This window comes from Gadus macrocephalus, chromosome 17 (assembly GCF_031168955.1).
Source record: "Gadus macrocephalus chromosome 17, ASM3116895v1".
In the NCBI taxonomy this organism is placed as follows: Eukaryota; Metazoa; Chordata; class Actinopteri; order Gadiformes; family Gadidae; genus Gadus; species Gadus macrocephalus.
In genome coordinates, this window is record NC_082398.1 from 7,786,044 (window position 1) to 7,805,188 (window position 19,145).

At 45.3% G+C, this 19,145-nt stretch overlaps 2 protein-coding genes across 4 annotated transcripts in view; one reads left to right on the forward strand and one right to left on the reverse strand.

The window, feature by feature from the left end:
- The window catches only part of LOC132445652 (coiled-coil domain-containing protein 171-like), a 126,698-nt gene that overhangs the window by 21,098 nt on the left and 86,455 nt on the right, over nt 1–19,145 (forward strand). The window lies entirely within an intron of this gene.
- LOC132445569 (60 kDa lysophospholipase-like) lies at nt 1,421–16,712 on the reverse strand. Its single transcript, XM_060035637.1, has 17 exons — nt 16,106–16,712; nt 12,571–12,688; nt 11,476–11,590; nt 11,137–11,262; nt 10,367–10,450; nt 9,440–9,566; nt 9,208–9,320; nt 7,068–7,253; nt 6,605–6,718; nt 6,241–6,357; nt 5,269–5,364; nt 4,174–4,337; nt 3,593–3,679; nt 2,972–3,071; nt 2,607–2,672; nt 2,415–2,465; nt 1,421–1,862 (listed from the first exon to the last, which is right to left on the reverse strand). Exons 1-16 carry the CDS (start codon nt 16,263–16,265, stop codon nt 2,445–2,447), a joined length of 1,794 nt encoding a protein of 597 aa, XP_059891620.1. The 5' UTR covers nt 16,266–16,712; the 3' UTR covers nt 1,421–1,862; nt 2,415–2,444.

The following is a 19,145-nucleotide window of genomic DNA, read 5'->3' on the forward strand; positions in this document are numbered from 1 at the left end:
TTCTGCACTGGAACTGCTCTCTGTGTTGTGTCATTTTGTCTATTCAACTTGGTAGCGTGGAAACCCCACACCCACTGGCCCGCTACTATATATATATATATATATATATATATATATATATATATATATATATATATATATATATATATATATATATATATATATATATAAAGGTGACCAAGCTTTTGGGGGGGCCGAGTCGTTTGGACTAGCAAACGCGTCGTGCTGCATTGCTGCTGTTAACACACTAGAGGGAGACAGGCTCACATTAGACTATATTGCATAGAGCAACAGTGACACGTAGAGCATCTTCACCTCTGACCTCCAGAGTATCATGGAGCCATTACAATGTTACACAAAAACTTTACGCACGCACACCCAAACACACACATCAAACGTAGTGACGTACTATAGCTCATTCTATGATAATGCGTGGATATTGAGTGATTCCTGGACAACTTTTAAGGTGCTGAAAATGTTACTTGAATAAGACAAAACATTTCTGCATTTTTAGCAAAGCTTTGCGCTTTTCATTCAGCTGTCACTTTATTCGTTTCCAGCCATTTACATTCCATTCTCTTAAATGGTGTGCATGTTTACATTGATTACTCCATTTAGACTTTTGAACTTTTGTTCAAATCCCTTCACTTGATTTAAGCCATTTAACATTTCTTTACGTCTTAAACTGTCTTTATTAACACATATTTTCAACCTCACTTTGTACAACAGCACTCATCGCATTTCCTGCAGGACATGCATTTTCTAGTATTATTGTTGCCATTACAAGCCTCTCCTCCCCCAATCTCTCATCCTTCTCCTCCCACCTGCTCTCTCCAGCGCCCTCTCTCCCCCCCCCCCCCCCCCCTAAGTGTGATAAAAGACTGATCTGTTTTGTGTATCGATCATCCACCTTGCTTGCAGCCGGTGCTACAAGTCAACTTTTACTTGCACTGCGGTACGTGAATAAAAGTTGCTTTTGATAACATGTAGAGTTGTAACAGTTTCGTATTGGAGACAAACCTTCTCCAAAAGAGTGCTAACTTGTTGAAATGACGGAGCCCAAGCTCGACTTCTCTAGTCTCTAAAGATTGAGTGTTGAATCCATCGCCTGCAAGATTATCATTGGAAAATGCCACAGATTGGCCTTTCGTAACCCGTTGAGATCTAAAGATCTACCCCGTTCCTTTTACCTGACAGTAGTGACAGTCTGCGTCACTCCCTGCGATGGTTGCGTCACGTTTCCTTAGTGGGACTTGATACGTTTTAATGTGTAGATTCATTCAGTACCGATCAAGCGATATCTAAATATAATATTACCTTCATGGGTTGGTTGTCTTTATCAAAGTATGTTCGATGTGGACGTAACATTTCACCATTGATTACAGGAGATTTATTTAGAATGGGATGTATTTATTAAATGTTTTTCATACATTTTATTTCGAATCAAATAGGAACAGCATTTAAGCATATTGATACGACAGGGACACAAAACCCTTACCAAAACCCTGAAAAACTTTGTTTTGTTGGACAGCAATTAAAAAAACTCACACAAACCTTAATTGATTGCTTTAGAAGAATACATTCAAGCATTAACTACTTTAACATTGGCTTTGGGTACAAGCAATGGTCAAAAGTGATAATGAAGCACTGAAAACAATGGAGGCCGGAAACAATGGTTCAAGAATCTCAAGTGCAATTTCTTTATCAAGTTCTCATCGTCACATATCTTTTTGAGCTGGAACATTGGAAGGAGAGGCGATGGCGCCGCTCTGGGAAGGGCAGTGAGCGAGCCTGGCTGGCGTAGGAGCCCCACCCGGGTCTAGCATCCCACCGGGGGGGGTGGCGCTGGGCTTGGTCCCGCTCTGGGGGAGGAGGGCGAGAGGAGATGGGTTTAGAATGGGGGACACAGGGGGGGTCGGGACGGTGGGGAGCAGAGGCTGCCTGATCGGAGGACTATGGCTGCTTTGTCCCGACCGCATGCACACGGGCACACAGAGATACACAGCTTTCAGGGACAGCAGGTTGCACAGGTTTGAGGTGTGCAGGCATTTCCTGGAGATCCAGCCCCACGCAGGAGTAGGCATGGTGGGGTAGGAACAAGATGGTCGCTATGATAAATGATAATAATGCTTCTAAACCTTTAACTATGAGCTTTCTTGTCAACCAAGACCTCAAATTCATCAATACAAAAGTGCAGAAACTTTGCCCTCCATACGCATCACAAGTGTAGGGATATACCCAGAAATTAGACTAACGTGAGCTGAAAAATTCACAAACAGAAGGAGGGGAAAAAGGAAGAATAACACAAGTGCTTAAGGAAGATTCCAAAGAGCATGAACGTGCAAGGGAGGTCAGAATTCAGATATAGGAAAATCAGACGGGTTATACACACATAGACAGTGAATATTATTTACCTCACCCCTGTCACCAACCTTATCATCATCCTACTCATCACCCAGTTTGTCCTGGAAAGACAGACAAGAGTTGATGAGAGAGAGACCAGAGAAACACACTAACGTTCAGTGGGTTTACTGGCTTGCGTTGTGTCTTAAAAGTGTGGTGGGGTGGTGGTGGTGGGGGGAGAGAGAGCGGTGAGAACGGCTCACCTGATCCTTGGCACTCAGGAGGCGATTAAGCAGCGCGACGGCCTCCAACTTGCCGGCCCCCGTGGCCTGGAAGGAGGAACACGTTACTGTCATGTTGACACCTCCACGCTTTTATCCAAAGCGACTTACATGAGTACATTTTTAAGAAGAAAGAGAAACAAAACATCACTGGCTGTACAGTAAGGATGTTCATAGAACCAAGGGCCAAGCACTAACAATTGTTAGGTTAACCCATTCTCCGTACATACAAAGAATATAGCTATTATAAGACGCGACATGATGCTACGTACTGTTTTGAAGTGCCAGGACATACAATATAATAAAATAAGTGCGGAAAGGGAACGTAAAAGGACTCCAGTACTAACCACTGAAAGGGCCGTCTGTCCGTCGTACCCGGGGGCGTTCAGATCGGCCCCGGCTACGTGCCAGAGCTGCAGACCGTCCAGGTCTCCGTGAGCCGCAAGGCTAAAAACACACAAGGTATCAGAGGTCAGAGTAGCCCTCGACGCACAGCCGCCGTTCCGCTGAACAACCAGAATATTTAAACCGCTGCAGTCATATCAACCAGCAAGTAAGCGTCAGCAAAGGTAATGCATCTTTTAAAAATAACTAAACAAGAGTGAAATGGAAGTAGTTCATGATTGGCGACGTGGTGATCAATCGTAATGGACACGCGGCGGGCTCCGTATCCGATCTTCAACAGGCACGTTTTACAGGACACGTCGTAACGCGGCGGGATAGCATCCGGACCGTGACGGAGCCGACGGGCCCAGCGACCCGAGCGTGGGGGCCACACGGAGGAGCCAGGCTCTGCGTGCATGGGGGCCAGGGAGAGAGAGAGATGCTGGAGATGAGGAGAGCCGCAGTCATGCTGCCTGGGAGCGCTCGGCCTCAGACACGGGGGGGCTGGTCGTAGCTGTGTTGACGAGGGTGGGGGTGGTTGTCTCAATGCTTGTCCCCCCATACCATCTCCGAGTGTGTCTCACCTGCACAGCTCTGTGCCCGAGACGGCCAGCTGCTCTCGGGACAGGTGGGCTCCGGCCTTCCGCAGGAGCCTAACGATGTCTTTGCGTCTGCAGGAGACCACAGATGGGCGGAGGGGGGGGAACATAGGAGTTGTGCATCAGTAACAATTGGGCACGAATGAGTATTATTAGATGGGGGGTTGCGACAGAACAAAGATGCACTCGTTGGGAGGTGTCCGTGTTGTTGAGGTGCAACCACAGGGGACAAATACAGCGTGTACCATCATACGCTCTTTTTCTTTGACACCCTAAAGACTGGCTCTCCCCTGAGGCTCAGTGACTTCAGCAGAAACACCCAACATGTCCAGATACTAAAGCACAAAAAATGGGGACACCCCAAACCGGCTTGGCTATAAATCGAACTAATGACCCCAATTACTTTCTAATAGTTTAACGTTTAAAGACCTCGGTTCCCCAATGACAATCAAAGAGGAACTCCTCCGGGCCCGTCCTCCGTGGAGTTAATGACGAAGAACATAAAAGAGGCGGTTGTTAAAAGCCAGTTAAGCACAGTCCTTCACAAACGTTATTGCGGGGCTTACCTGAAGAGCACTGCGTTGGACAGGGGGGTGTCGCCGTGGCGATCCCGGCCGTGGACGGTGGACCCGTGCTCCAGGAGGTACTGGACCACCTTCAGGTGGCCCTCACTCGCAGCGACGTGCAGCGGTGTGCGTCCGTCGTAGTCGCCCAGACTCAGGATACTCCCCTAGTCCACACACCGGACAAACCACGACTGCCGTTAGTGTTTTGGTCAAATGATGAAGACCGGATGATGATGTAGTTAAAACAGCTAACAGGGCGAGATATATTTTATTAAGGAACGATAGAAAAGCTGAATCAAGGAAAACACGTTCGATCTTAGCCTCCGGGTCCCTCAAAGTAACAGAAGCGATCAATGTTAGAGAGAGAGACCAAGTTACATCAAGCCATCAATCTTGTAGATCTGTATAACCTGTCAAGCTGCTGCGTTCAACGCCTTGGCCTTAGGGCTGCAGCTAATTTTTTATAGTCGATGAATCCAACAGGATCTTTTTTAGATTAATAATTTTGACAATAAAATGTCAAAGCAAATTTCATCATAAGGTTACAGACAAAGAGAAGGCTTAAAAGGTGCTTGCTTTTTCTGACAAGCCAACAAAAATAACATTTCAGTCCGGTTAGACGATTTGGAGGTCGATTTTGAAGGCCTTCCTCCAAAGTGACTCTCCTGAAACGTATTACTCTACTCGCTGGCTAGCTTTAGCAATAGCTCTGCCTAGCCTTGTGGAAAGCTCTGGTCATGCGTGATGAGTGCATGGGCAGACTGTGTGCAGGTAGCAGGGTAGGTTAGTAGACAGACCGGCCTGGGACAACCACAGACCAGCCATTTATTTATTTTCCCATTTTTTTTTTTTCCCAGAGCATTTGCATTATTGATTACTGTTGGGATGTAAAGAGAACACAAATAAATGCTTCTGAAATAAATTGCCTGCACTAGCTTTAGGAGTTAATTGTTTTATACTTATACTTAAATATATGACTATCATAAATGACTATCAAAATAAGATTTAATGAATTTTCTTGCTTGATCAACTCATCGTTGCAGCCCTACCTGGCATGCGACATTATTATTATGCGTTTATTTCAGTGTTGCTTGCCATTTCCCGGATGGATTCCAGGGCCTCCACGTCTCCGATCTTGGCGGCGGCGCAGGCCAGCGGGGGGGCCAGGGCATCACGTATTGCTTCCAGCTCCTGGGGAACGGCATTCAAAATCAGTGAAGCTTTATCCGTCACTTTTGACAGAGCTATCAACGAATCCTATTCTCATCTTATCTCTGCAACACAGTGAAAACGAGTACTAGGATTACTGCCACAGTAGTATCCCCTTTTTCAATATCGACTGTATTCATAAACTGCACAGGACAATGTTAGAATGGAGCAAGTTCAGGACCTTTGAATTCAATTCAATTAAGATTGAAGAACCACCATCAAATGTGACTTTAGTCACTCCCTTCAGCGTCTGTTTATCCCAAATCGTTTCTTCAGATACAGGTCATCCCGAGCAGGGCGGGGAGGGACACCAACTGCTATCAACCTTTCAGCCAACGGTCAAGGACACTAGCAGCTGGGCACTGAGCACATTTGGATCCAGAGGTAAAGGCTTAGGCTGCGGTACCATCATTTAAAAACGACCCCGCTTACACTTTCCCCCACGATTTGTTGAAAGGTTGCTCTGCACTCAGAATCATCGCAGCCATGGCATGACATTCTCACTGTTCCCCAGACTCCCAAGTCTGTGAGCATGACCAGTGGCCTCTAAACACTTGTGGATTTTAGAGTATGCCGGCACTCGTTTGGAATAGAACAGACGTCAATGGTTTGACAACGGCCCAAATTCAGAACACAAAATCATGGCTGATGGCTCACATCTCGACATAGACACCGTCTACAATTAGCCAAGCCCCCAAGTCCTTATAAAAGGTTACCTGCAAGTAGATCGTATGCGGTGTGCAGAATCCCTGTCTGATGGAGATAGAGGCTTGTGTCTCATTGAAAAACACTGAACTTTCCACATGCTGCATCTCACATAGGGCTTAAAACGTAAAGCATCTTTCCGTTCAGACTGACCTTCTTGCAGCTGATGCTGAGCGACTTGGTGATGACCTGGATGAAGCGGCTGTCCCTCAGGTTGTGCTTGGCTCCCAGGTCTGCACTCATCTCCCCTCGCAGGTTCTCGGTCATCATCTGGACCGTGTGAGGTACGTGCAGGAACCCAAAGATAAGCATGCAAACGTGGGGTCAGCAGTGGTCACAACCACATCGGCGGCATGTGGCAGAACTGAACAACAACGATACAATAGTACGAACGACCTGACTGTACCGACAGCGATATATTGTTTCTCCTTCTTCTTACAAATGCACACATTGTAAGTCGCTTTGGATAAAAGCATCTGCTAAATGCCCTGAATGTCAATCTAAATGCAAGACCCACCATCTTTTTGTTCTGCAGGTCCAGCCCTTCAATGGCCAACACGTAAGACAGCTTGGAGAGGACCGCCTCGGGGGTCATGTCCCTACCGGGCAGCAGCCCCGCTTCATACAGGACCTGGGGAGAGGCAGGCAGGTGGCTACCATCCAAGGGCTCATTTACCTCGTCTGCCATTTTAGGGACTTCTCCTCCAAACGATTCCTCTTATTTCAGTTTTGACGACATTTCGACTGCATTTAAAAACTGCACAGGACGATGGTAGGATTTAGTTAGTTCAGGGCCTTTAAATTCCAGTAAATGAAGATTGAAGAACCACTTTCAAATGTGATATCAGTCACGCCCTTGGTTGGTTGTTTTCCCAATAGCATTTGTTTGTGTGGTTATTCATTCAGACTTTTGTTGCCATTTACTACTGACCCACTCAGCAGAAGCCCTTCTCTGATGGCTAGCCCGCGCTAGCTCCTACCTCGCCCGTGGCGTAGATCTTGGACACGGTGCCCTTCAGACACTGGGTGGTGTTGATGATGATCACGCCGCGGCCGGTGGCCTCCTTCAGCGCGGCCAGGAGGTCGGGGCGGTTGTCGGGGGCGTTCCCGGCGCCGTAGGTCTCCAGGACCACGCCCTCCATGGGCGGCTGCAGGAACGACCTCACCTGCGCACACGGGGCAGACGCGTCAGAGCACGCCACACATGGACTCCACGGAACCAGCCAGACACACGGGTTACATCGTGAGCAGGCGAGGAGGAGACGAGGCTACATGGGGCTTTGTGTCAGTCACTTGGACTCTGTCCCCTGCAAAAGCCCCTAAGAGCCCACATCTGCCATTGTCTTGTGATGCTGCCACTCTGAACATAAAGTGGGACAGGTGCGCAGCACTAAAAAAGCCCAGCAGGAAAGGCCGTTTGCTGAAATGATAGGCGGATACACCATGACCCAAGCCTCTCGTACAGACGGAAGCACTTCAAACCCAAAGCAAACAGCTAGGGTACAGTGAGCCGAGCATGAGTACGACAACCATGTGACTCAAGACAGTCAGGGAGAGAGAGGGAGGGAGACAGAGGGAGGGAGAAAAGGAGAGAGAGGGAGGGAGGAAAGGAGAGAAAGAGACAGAGAGAAGGAGGGAGAAAAGGAGAGAGAGAGAGAGAGAGTGGGAGAGAGACAGAGAGAGAGTGGGAGAGAGAGAGTGGGAGAGAGAGAGAGGGAGAGAGAGAGTGGGAGAGAGAGAGTGGGAGAGAGACAGAGAGAGAGTGGGAGAGAGAGAGTGGGAGAGAGAGAGACACAGACAGACAGACAGACAGACAGACAGACAGACAGACAGACAGACAGACAGACAGAAGGTCTTTTATTGGTCGACGGGGGTAACAGGAGAGTAACCCTCGGTTTCCTCTCAGTCTAATTCGCCTCGCCACAGGAGCCCTTCCCCGTTGTAAAGTCTGGTGATTATGCCTCTAAAGGGACCTGACGCCTACTGCGATGGCAAATGGGTATTTAAAGCAAATGTGTTTGTTTACTGCGTGGCTTGTCACCTGCACTCGATACACTGTACGACAATCCAAGAAGATGCACGCACAATCTGGCCTGTTAGATCCCAGTCTAACGCTATAATAATTCCCTCAATTTATTTTTCCAATTGCCATAGAAGTCGTACAAGCCTGTGTCCTTGTGAAAATGCAACATGGGACTCAGGACGTTTACAAACATGGGTCAGGCGACTAATTACAGGGAAGGAAAAAAATGAAATCTTTATAGGGCAAATAGTTGTGTAAAACATGGATGCTATTCTCAGAATTGTCAACGTTAAGAAGTTGCAGAGGAAAGGACACCACTATTACCAATATTACCAATGCCACTATCCCTACTTTAGAAGACAGACGCATGGCTAGATGGAGGGCTTCCTTCATGCCATAGCCCTGTGTTGTTTGGAGCCCATCGTCATAACATAGTGAAATGTATTCCTATAACTGAGCAAAGCCTGTGCAGTACACATAGTATACACATACATAGTATTTGACAGACACATATGGATGTCAATGAAGACAAAAGACCAAGGTATTGTGACTAATCCACAAGTATTGAGATAATGGAATGGAGCCAGCACTGCAGACAAGATCAAGATCGAATATGAATGAAAAGTTTGTTTTTCCTCCCTCCCTTGTGGACACCCTGTCCCTCCCTGTATATATACCTCCCCCTCCTTCTCCCTCCCTAACCCTCCCTCCCTCCCTCCCTCCCTCCAGCTTACTTACTTGCTCCCTCCCACTCCCTCCTACTTGCTCCCACTCCCTCCCTCTCTCTCTCCCTCCCACTCCCTCCCTCCCTCTCTCCCTCCCTCCAGCTTACTTACTTCCCCCCTTCCACTCCCTCCCTCCCTCCTACTTGCTCCCACTCCCTCCCTCCCTCCCTCCCTCCCTTCCTCCCTCCCTCCAGCTTACTTACTTGTTCCCTCCCACTCCCTCCCTCCCTCCTACTTGCTCCCACTCCCTCCCTCTCTCTCTCCCCCTCCCTCTCCCTCCCTCCCGCTCTCTCTCTCTCTCTCTCCCTCCCTCCCTCCCTCCCCTATTTGTAGCTATCTCCTGCCGTCTCCCCTCCTCCCTGGCTGACTTACGGTTTCCGTGGTGATGCCAGGGAACAGCCTCAGCAGGCCCACGTTGCAGTTCAGCTTTGTGCTCACGCAGAACTTGGTGTTGGTCTCGGCTCTCCACAGCCTGTCCCAGTAGACTGTAGGGGACAGAGAATTCACTAAATTGCAACGGTAACCACAACTGGAAATACAAACGATAAGGAAGCACCATGACCAGCCATTTATTCATCCATCCATCCATTGATTCATCCATTACCCGTTACATCCACGTCCATCTTGGCCAGGGGGGGCAGGTTAGGGGAGGCGAAGCCATCGAAACTCCCAGCGTCCACTTTGGTGACGCGGTTTCCCCTGAACAGTTTGTTGCGGAAGTACAGGCATACCTTGATAGGAAGAGACGTACAGGTGAACAATGTATTTTGATAGAGGAATATGGTTTTAATGGTACAATCTTTCTGATGAGGACAGCAGCCATGAACCAAACGTCTGTCGGGAAGGTATTGGTTCAAGCTAAACTATTATAGTTTCATTCACTCACTAGACAAGTGAATTAAGCCATAATAGTGTCACACGTATCAACTGTTTAATCTTTCGTGTAAAAAAGGGAGTTTAATCAGTTAGTTTTAATGGTCCTCCTAGTATCTTGTTGTACTCCCCGACAGTCCTCTTCCTGTTTGAGATAATCACCTGCTGTTGCGAAACACACCAGCGTTTACCCAACAATCTCCTGGAGTGAGAATGTTAACAACGTTTTTGTTCCTTCCCTCCACATAAAACTGTAACAAATGTCAATCACAACAATGACTAATTTTCTGTCGGACAATAAAAAGGCGGGAAAAATACGTTCTTTTGAACGTTCCCGTTCAAAAGGCAACGTCAATGAAAATTTACAAATTTGTTGTTGTGCAAACAAATGTTAATAGAAGAATCAACTGACACAGTTGCAAGCACACACGAGCCACCTCCGATGCATGCTCGGTGAAACGGCGAGATCGAGCACGCATCAAGAACACTTCCGGGTTTTACGACAGTACTCGCTTGATGCGTGCTTCGAATTGGAACAGTGCTCGGGCAACGACTGATGACGTTTCACGAGTCCACGAGCACGCACAAGTACGCGAATTGAGAAACGGCCGATGTCTATGCGTGCAGTAGCCAACAGTAGCAGCCTCTTATTGCTCACCTCCGGAATGTCAAACAGACCAGCGAGCAGCAGCGCCCCCAGCAGGTTGTCCCTGCCATCGTTCCACAGGTCATAAATTGGCACCTGGAAGAAAGTTTATGTTTTCAAATCAAATAATTACATTAGAAAAAAGACGCATCGGTGACTCACCCCACTGATGTGCAAACCAGTCGGGCGACAGTATGCCTTGGTTACCCGGGTTTAAATGTCTTATGCTACATGTCACAATCTCACTCTTTCAACACTCTCTACTATCCCTCGATACAAAAGTAAAGTAGACAGACATTGACATTGACATTTATGGCATTTAGCAGACGCTTTATCCAAAGCGACTTATAATAAGTACATTTGTCAAAAGAAGGAGAAACAATATATATAACAACAGTATAAATAAATCTTGAGCTGCTGCCCCGACGACACAACCCCGGATAAGCGGATAAAGATGAGGATAAGGATAACGACAGTATATCCTCTGTACTGCCAGTACAGTAAGGATGTTCATAGAACTAAGTGCCACCAAGCACTAACAATTGTTAGGTTAACCCATTCCCTGTATACACCAAAGATAGCTAGGATAAGATGCTACAGACAGAGAGACAGACTACTAATATACTACTAATCATTCCCAAAGGGAAATTTCGGTGCATAAAATAATAACGGTACTGCATCAGCAGCCTTGACTGATCCGTCCCATCTTGACTGAGGCACCATAGCATTATCCAGGGGCTGTTGTGGTGTCAGCCCAGACTTCGTCAGACCGCAGGCGTTACCTGGGAGCCAGTGAGGATGACGGGCTTGCCCAGGTGGTCACACATGAAGGACAGGGCGGAGGACGTGTACGCCATGGTGTCCGTGCCGTGGAGGATCACGAAGCCATCGTATTGCTCGTAGTTTTTCTACCGAGACAAATATAATATGGTTTAAAAGGGTGAGATGACCAATCTATGGAAAACTCATTTTTGATTAGTGAATGAGCAGGCACATCTATCCAACACGCGCCAGCAATGCCTTCTTCTTAAATGTTTCACCTTCTATTTAATTGATTGTGATGCCCAAAAGGCATGATAATTAATGTGCTGCAGAGAAACAGATAATTGGGCATCACATACCTCGATGTCCTTCCCGATTTTCGCCCAGTCCGTGGTTGTCATGTTGGAGGAATCCAGTAAGGGGTCGTACTCTAGAATGTAGTACACAACCCGTAGAGCGCTCTTGCTATATGACCTGTGAAAAGACGTCGACTTTGCAATTATCAAATACACCAGCCGATTAAAAGGGAGGGCGTTAAAAGTAAGAAGTGAATACAGCAGTTACAATAAGGCCGATATTCAGCATAACAAGGAAAAAGATGGAGAAAAAGGAGTAATGGATCACACAGGAAATCATACGTTCATTCGGTTAATCCTAATGGTGGATTAACTTGAGAGTGTTAAGAGAATGGATGGGAAATGTTTGAAAAATGCAAGCATGCAACGAAACGATGGACTGTGCAGCAGATCCCCTTCTGCTTGAGCTGCAGGGGGTCCCAAGGCATTTACAAGCACAGTCAGAACTGTGGAGGGGCGTAGCATTTCCCCCTCTTCTCAAAACATGGGACGAACGCGTGGCAACGTCTATGTGGGGCTGCCAGTGTAGCCTTCAGGTGTTACAAGGCTGCCAGTGTAGCCTTCAGGTGTTACAAGGGTAGTGCATTATCATACTGACGCTGTCTGATGAATGGAGGACTAACATATGAGTCTGTGCTTGTGGGGGGGGGGGGGGGGGGGGGGGTTGGCCGGCCTTGTGGCCTGCCCTATCAATAAACAACAAATTGGATAAATCATTAGCCAAAACCAATTCCGTCCCGGGAATCAATGTTAAACATATTCTTGGCAAAGGCAAATGATCCACAGCGCCACCATCAGACCAGCCTACGAGGCTTCCTCAGACAGAAATTCAGAAACAACAAAACCTTTTTTTACATTTGAACATATTGTTGACAAGTGAAAATGCCCTAAATGTGAGGAAAGTGAGCTAAATGTTGAAAATGTATCAAGAGTGTAACCGAATTTTTACAATCGGCACCCCATACAATAGGATTGTTAAATTATATTTTATTTGTATAGCCCTTAATCACACAGTCTCAAAGGGCTTAACAGCCCTTTGAGACTGAGCAATATATTTATGACATATTGAAGGAGTGTCTTGGTGGACGAAAGGCTTACGGCAGGACCAGTGTGTTTTCAAAGCGGTCGTAGCCCTTTTCCTTGGCATATTCTGCATCGTGGAAGATATTCATCTCTCGCAACTCCTTCACAAACGCATTGGGCTCCGGTTCGAGGCCTGGGGGTGAGACAAAAACTTTGAGAGGCATGCGTTTGTGGCTGTGTTACAATCAAGCAGCCCAGAAACCTGGCTGAAAGTGAACTTTGCTGGTAACAATGAAAATTGCACTTGATGCGCATGCTTAAGAACATAATATAACTTTTATTTATTTTTTAACTTTATTAACATGTTCGTGTTCCATTACATATTCACAGATTGGGAAAAATCGAATGAACCGAACCCTAAAACAGAAGCTAAAACTGCAAGAGATTAAAGTCTTAGTCTCAGTTTACACATTCAAGTAGGACTCCTCCATTTATTATATCGTACCATTTGTAATCATAATGCTAAATACAGAGATTTCTCAGGCAGTATATATGATTTTTTTATTTATGAATTGTCTTTGTCAATACAATGAATGCATGACTGCACTCATGGCATGCAAGCTAGTCTATCAAGCTTGCCATATGGCTGACAAGCTTATTCAAGCCTGAGAAGTTTTAACTACATTTGAGGAAATGTTTTCATACTGAAGTACTTTAATGTAGGATTCGGTATTTGAATACATATAAACCATTGGATCTTTCACTTAGTTGAGGAGTAGGCCTACATTATCAACCGCCAAATTCAGATGTGACATTTGCAGTTGATATGTGATTTCAGACATACTGCATGTCAGGAAAACCTCCATGTTTGTTATTGTATTTTGGCCAGGGACATATTATGAAAACAACAATTTTCCTGGGATCTGGGTTGTTGGAAAAAAGTCCGTAGCCTACATGATTTTTTGAGTGAGATGCATTCTGAAAGGACCGCGCCTCCAGTTACCAAACGAGCGAATCAGTTTCGGCGATTTTGAATATTAGCTCCCACTTCCCCAACCCCTCTAATCAGAGCAGCTAAGATTTTGTGGACAAGGGGACGAGCTGTCCAATCAGAGCAGCTAAGATTTTGTGGACAAGGGGACGAGCTGTCCAATCAGAGCAGCTAAGATTTTGTGGACAAGGGGACGAGCTGTCCAATCAGAGCAGCTAAGATTTTGTGGACCAGGGGACGAGCTGCCGACTGCCGGTAGTCCGGACTCCGGAGGAGGAGACATGGAGGAGAAAGGGATGGAACTCCCGGAGCTGAGCTGCCAGACTGCCGCCGAGCTCCCCGGCAGTCCGGAGGAGGAGACATGGAGGAGAAAGTGAGGGTGATCTGTCTCGGAGCTGAGCTGCCGGACTGCCGCCGAGCTGCTCCATTGGGGGGAGCGCGGCGGCAGTCCGGCAGCTCAGCTCCGGGAGTAGGCCTACAATCCCTTTGTCCTCCATGTCGGGGTTACTTCAGAGAGTCAAGGCCAAAGTTCCTTTCCCCCAATTCTTGTCAACCATGGCCGAAATTACCCCCACTACGAGTCTTTACTTTTTGTGAAAGTACCAGCAGTGGCGCCGGAATGATTTCAGTGGTGGGGGTGGCAAATGCGCATGCATGTGTCGAACAGCGCGTGACACCTCATCAGCCTGTGTTTGCACACCACCGCGCGGTGTGCAAGCGAACATAGCCAACGTGGTCTTATTATAACCCGATCATTAACTAAAGGATAGAAAGAATAAAGCATCCAGCATATAATTTCAACAATGTGTGAGGGCATATGCAGCAGGGATGATCGCGCAGTGTGCTTATGGAAAACCAGCGGACGAGCGCTGGGCGGAGATTTTAGAAGCAGGGTGATTATAGAAAAATATAATTTGTCAGTTTGCCGTTTGCTTGTCAATATGTTAACCTGCTTATTATTTATTTATTTCAATCGAGACCCGCCCCCAATCCCTCCAAGTATTACTTTTTTCACGCAATCCACCCAACCCTCCGCAGGTGTATCCCACCGCGCATCTTTATCTTTACTTTCGTTTCAATGGAAATCGCGACGGTCTATACTTTCAACATAAAGTGTACATATTTATAAACGAAATACGTGCCAGCCTTTATACCACAGATAATTTAGGATCTATAGCATATATAACCGCGTTGTCTGATTACAGTTTAATTCATTTTTCACAATTTATCAACTCTCGTTTTTAAGAATAAACACTGCGCCATTCATTTCATTAGGAATCGCGATGGTCTTTACTTTCAACATAAAGTGTACATATATTATAATTAGAAATTCGTCCCTGCCTTTATACCACCGATACTTCAGGGTCTATAGCATATAACCGCGTTTTCTGATTACAGTTTAATGTAACAGTAAGCTGACAACATCGCTAATTAACACCGCAGCTGCAAATTTACCGCACAGAGATAACCATGGCAACCGGTCAAGCAAAATTAATTTTTGTGATGATCATTTTGCGCGCGCATCAATGGCCATTATTGATGGAAGGCCAACAGTATTGGCCTTCCAATACCCTGAAGCACCAGGAAAACACACACAACATTTGAGGGAAGAAACCCACAAAACTGATATTTTGCTGTTTTTCCGTCATCACGTCTGATGTCAGTGCTTGAAACATGAACCTGTGTAATGCTGGGCGCTGTCTCCCTAGACTCCAAGCATGAGTTGTTATATTAACACAGTCAGCATTGAGTTACTGTTTAGCATCGCTACTGAAGAAGGGCAACTTGCTCCACCCCTATTACTGGACGAATGACACCAGTGGGGTCAGGCTGACTTTTATAAATCTATAGGTAGTTAACATTGCAGGAATGGTCAGAATGATTCACTCATCAAGGGCATTGTTCAAATTAATGAATTGATGTGCATCTATTTCCCCCAGTTAAATAAAGATAAACCTGAAAATAATTGTTGGGGCCTAAAATAAAAGTGAAAGTTACTGCTCTTACTGAATCTCGATCAGTGTGGAATAAAGGTCTAAATCAGGTTCCTAAATCTTGGTGTGGTTATGGACTCAGAGCTAAACTGTAATTGCAACATTAGGATTAGGATTTCTTTTTATTGCCATTTATGCAGATCATAATAGGAATTTGTCTCAAAGTGCCAGTGTGTGCGATTAACAAATATTGTTTATGGTTTATGACCAACCAACATCTCTCATCTGCTTGCGTGTTAAGAGCCAACTTCAGCCCTCAGCTTGGATTGATCCAAGCTTGGTGAAGCAGCTCTTATTTTATTTCTTTATCGATCAAGGACACTCTTTTTTCTACAGTCGACACAATGTTGATTTGAAACCTTCACAGACACATAGTTGACTAAAGCGAAATGATTGAGTGCATGACTGTGTGCATGTCTGTGTGCATGTCATCAGGAGTGTGATGTTTCAACCAAAACAGTAGTAGGCCTATGTGTAGGTGTATCTGTCAGAATTGTTCACTAACGCACGTAGTAGACTCTGCGTAATCTACATCCTAAATGTCCAAGTAGATAGTGCATCAGATGATTCCCTAGACACGCGATACTCTCTCCCGGCTCATCTGAGAACATAGATAGATAATTACCCCCCTCATGACTCTTCATTCCGATGGTTCCTCCGGTGTTGATGACCAGTACCCAATGATCTCCGCCCAGGATCCGTTTTGGCATCGCGTTGGGGGGGCAGTTCAGAGACTCCGCGTGGCTGGGTTTGGGATAAGACAAAGCTTGAGTGAGTGAAGTCATTTTTTCAGAGACCAAGGGAGGATTCGACGTAGACGTCTTATATACCGCCGTGAGTTAAACCCCTCTCGGCTCTGGCCCTAGCTTTATATCCGGCCACAACAGTGGAGTCTTAAAGGGTTATTCACCAAATATCGGATGATCTATGGATGGTGTCAAGTCAAGCAGTAAGGCCAGCCTCCAAATTCCTTAGCGATGTGTAACCATTACCTAAGAAATGACGGTAAGATAAGGGGTATGATTTCCAAGTAAGTCGTTTCCCGATTGTATTTCAGAGAAATGTAAAATGAAGTGATCTGAAGAATCTGAAAGAAGTAGCCTAGTAGTAGTAGCAGCTGAAGTATTAGTAGTAGTAGCTGAAGTATTAGTAGTAGTAGCTGAAGTAGTAGTATTAGCAGCTGAGGTTGCAGTAGTATATGAAGTAGTAGTAGTAGTAGTTGCTGAAGTAGTAGTAGAAACTGAAGTAGTAGTAGAAGCTGAAGTAGTAGTAGAAGCTGAAGTAGTAGTAGAAGATGAAGTAGTAGCTGTAGTAGCCGAAGTAGTACTAGGAGAAGCTGAAGTAGTACTAGTAGCTCAGGAGATAGAGCGGGTTGGCTGCACCTGAAGGTTGCTGGGGCAATCCCAGACGAGCTGGCTGTCGCCTTGCATGGCTGACTCCGCCGTCGGTGCATGAATGGTGAATGTGAGGCAATAATATAAAGCGCTTTGGGTGGCCAATGGTTAGAAAAGTGCTACATAAATGCGGTCCATTTACATTTAGCTGAAGTAGAAGACGAAGTAGAAGTAGTAGCAGCTGAAGTAGTAGTATTATAGTATTATAGTCAGTGGTCGAGTTGTAAAAAAAAGCCAGGGGGGATGATGGATTTTAACTGTTAGGGACGGATCATTTGTGCTGATGACAGCGCATATGGTGGGAGACCAACAACGGTGGGATAATTATTATTATTATCATTATTATTATATTATTATATATTTTTGGGGATAAAATAAGAGCGATGACTACTGTCATGTCATCGCTCTTATTTTATCCCCAAAAATGCAGCTGATCGGACGCATCACACGATTCGGAGGCATGCATCACATTTAAGGATTTTAAAAAAACTGGTTCTTATTCTTTTTTTCAAAAATGCATTCGGCAGAGAAGGGAGACTAGCGTTGCTCACGGGTTGGAATGAAAGGGAGAAAAGGGGACAGAGCTAGTTGCCTGTGGAAGCGATGTCTGAGATGCAGAGACAGCTTCACACTACCAGTGTCTGTCTCGTACGGTGTGGAATGAGAGCTCGTGGCACTATTGCACTATTGTAACCCCCCCCCGTTACAACTTATACTTTTTGCTGTTGTGCTTCAGTTGCTTGAATCTATTCAGTTTATGTCTTAAATTTACTTTAATTAATTTAAGTTTGTGCCTTAATTATGCAATACTGTTCATTCATATTCTTGTCAAAAATGATGGTTTCATTTCAACCCGTTTCGATTCAGCATACTGACTTTGAGTGTTTTTTTACTTCTAAATTGCTCAATAAATTGAGAAAATTGCTTTTTATTTCCTTATTTATTTGACTAATAGATGGAAAACGAATACATTTGTTTAGTGAAGGCCAGACCACGGAAGAACTTCAGGCTACATTATGAGTGCGCTACACATATATATTTTTTTCGTAGTTCGGTTAACCGGATACTCTTATTTTTATCGAATATTGGTATGCCTTCAAATGCCCATCCCTAGAGCACATACGTAATTCGATTATGCAACGTATGCTCATGTCAAACAATTTCCAGAAACTTGTTCTACATTTTTGGTTTGTCTTGATCAGTGGCGTGCACAGACTTTTTGAAGGGCAGGGGCGGAAAGAGAAAAAAAGGGCACATATAGCGCGTTCTCACCACTGAAGAGGGCACTTTAGACACGTTTTATATGTTATACAAATGAGGGCACTCTAGCACGCGTTTTGGCTTCAAAGGGGGCAGTTTAGCACACGTTTTGGTTCCCGAAAGGACACTTGAGGGCAGTTTAGCACGCGTTTTGGCTCCCAAGGGGCCCCTTTAATACGCGTTTTGGCTCCTGAGAGGGCACTTTAGCACGTGTTTTTCAACAATTGGGCCACAAGGGGGGGCGACCGCCCCCCCTTGTGGGGGGCGCCCCCCCTGTGCACGCCACTGGTCTTGATGTATGAGACAGGGCCGTGCAGAGACCTTTTGAGTGGCAGGGGCTTTGATTAAAAGAAGGGTACATGCCTGGAACAAGATTTATTAACAATATATCTTTATTTATAAATAATGAATTACCCTTGTTAAATATATATATTGCGTAATCTTTCATACAATCTTACATAGTTGTATCCAAACTATATCCCCACAGACAATAATACTAAATCCACATTTAACCTAAATTTACAACAGAAAATGAAACATAGGGCCTAACATCAGACCCCATTCACAGGAATAAAATATGCAACCGTTATTCAAACAAAATGTCATTTTACATACAGTATTAATATAGAAAGGGCTACATCAAATTTTAAATCATACTAAATCCACAATACTGTACACCTAAGAATGAAACATGGAGTCTTACATCAGACTACATTCACACAAACAGTATCTATCAAAAATGCAACAATCTGACATCATACTATGTGATTGAAATAAAAATGTGTGCTAACTACTACAGCAATCAGAATGAGAAAATGTATTTTTAATGATTGTTGGTGAATATTTTATTTTGCAATTTGTGTGAACGTTTTTCATAAAATGAGTCAGTGGTGCTCAACCTTTCTTGGGCTGACGCCCACCATGACCCCAACAAGACATTCCAGGCACACCAACCTACGCTTGTAGGGAATGATTGGTAAATTCATAAAATTCATACAAATACATTATTAC

Coding starts and splice junctions, on each gene's coding strand:
- LOC132445569 (XM_060035637.1), bottom strand. CDS start 16,265: ATGACTTCACTCACTCAAGCTTTGTCTTATCCCAAACCCAGCCACGCG. Junction 12,689..16,105: donor AATGAAGAGTCATGAGGGGG/GTAATTATCTAT, acceptor TCTCACCCCCAG/GCCTCGAACCGGAGCCCAAT. Junction 9,567..10,366: donor GTCTGTTTGACATTCCGGAG/GTGAGCAATAAG, acceptor CTTCCTATCAAG/GTATGCCTGTACTTCCGCAA.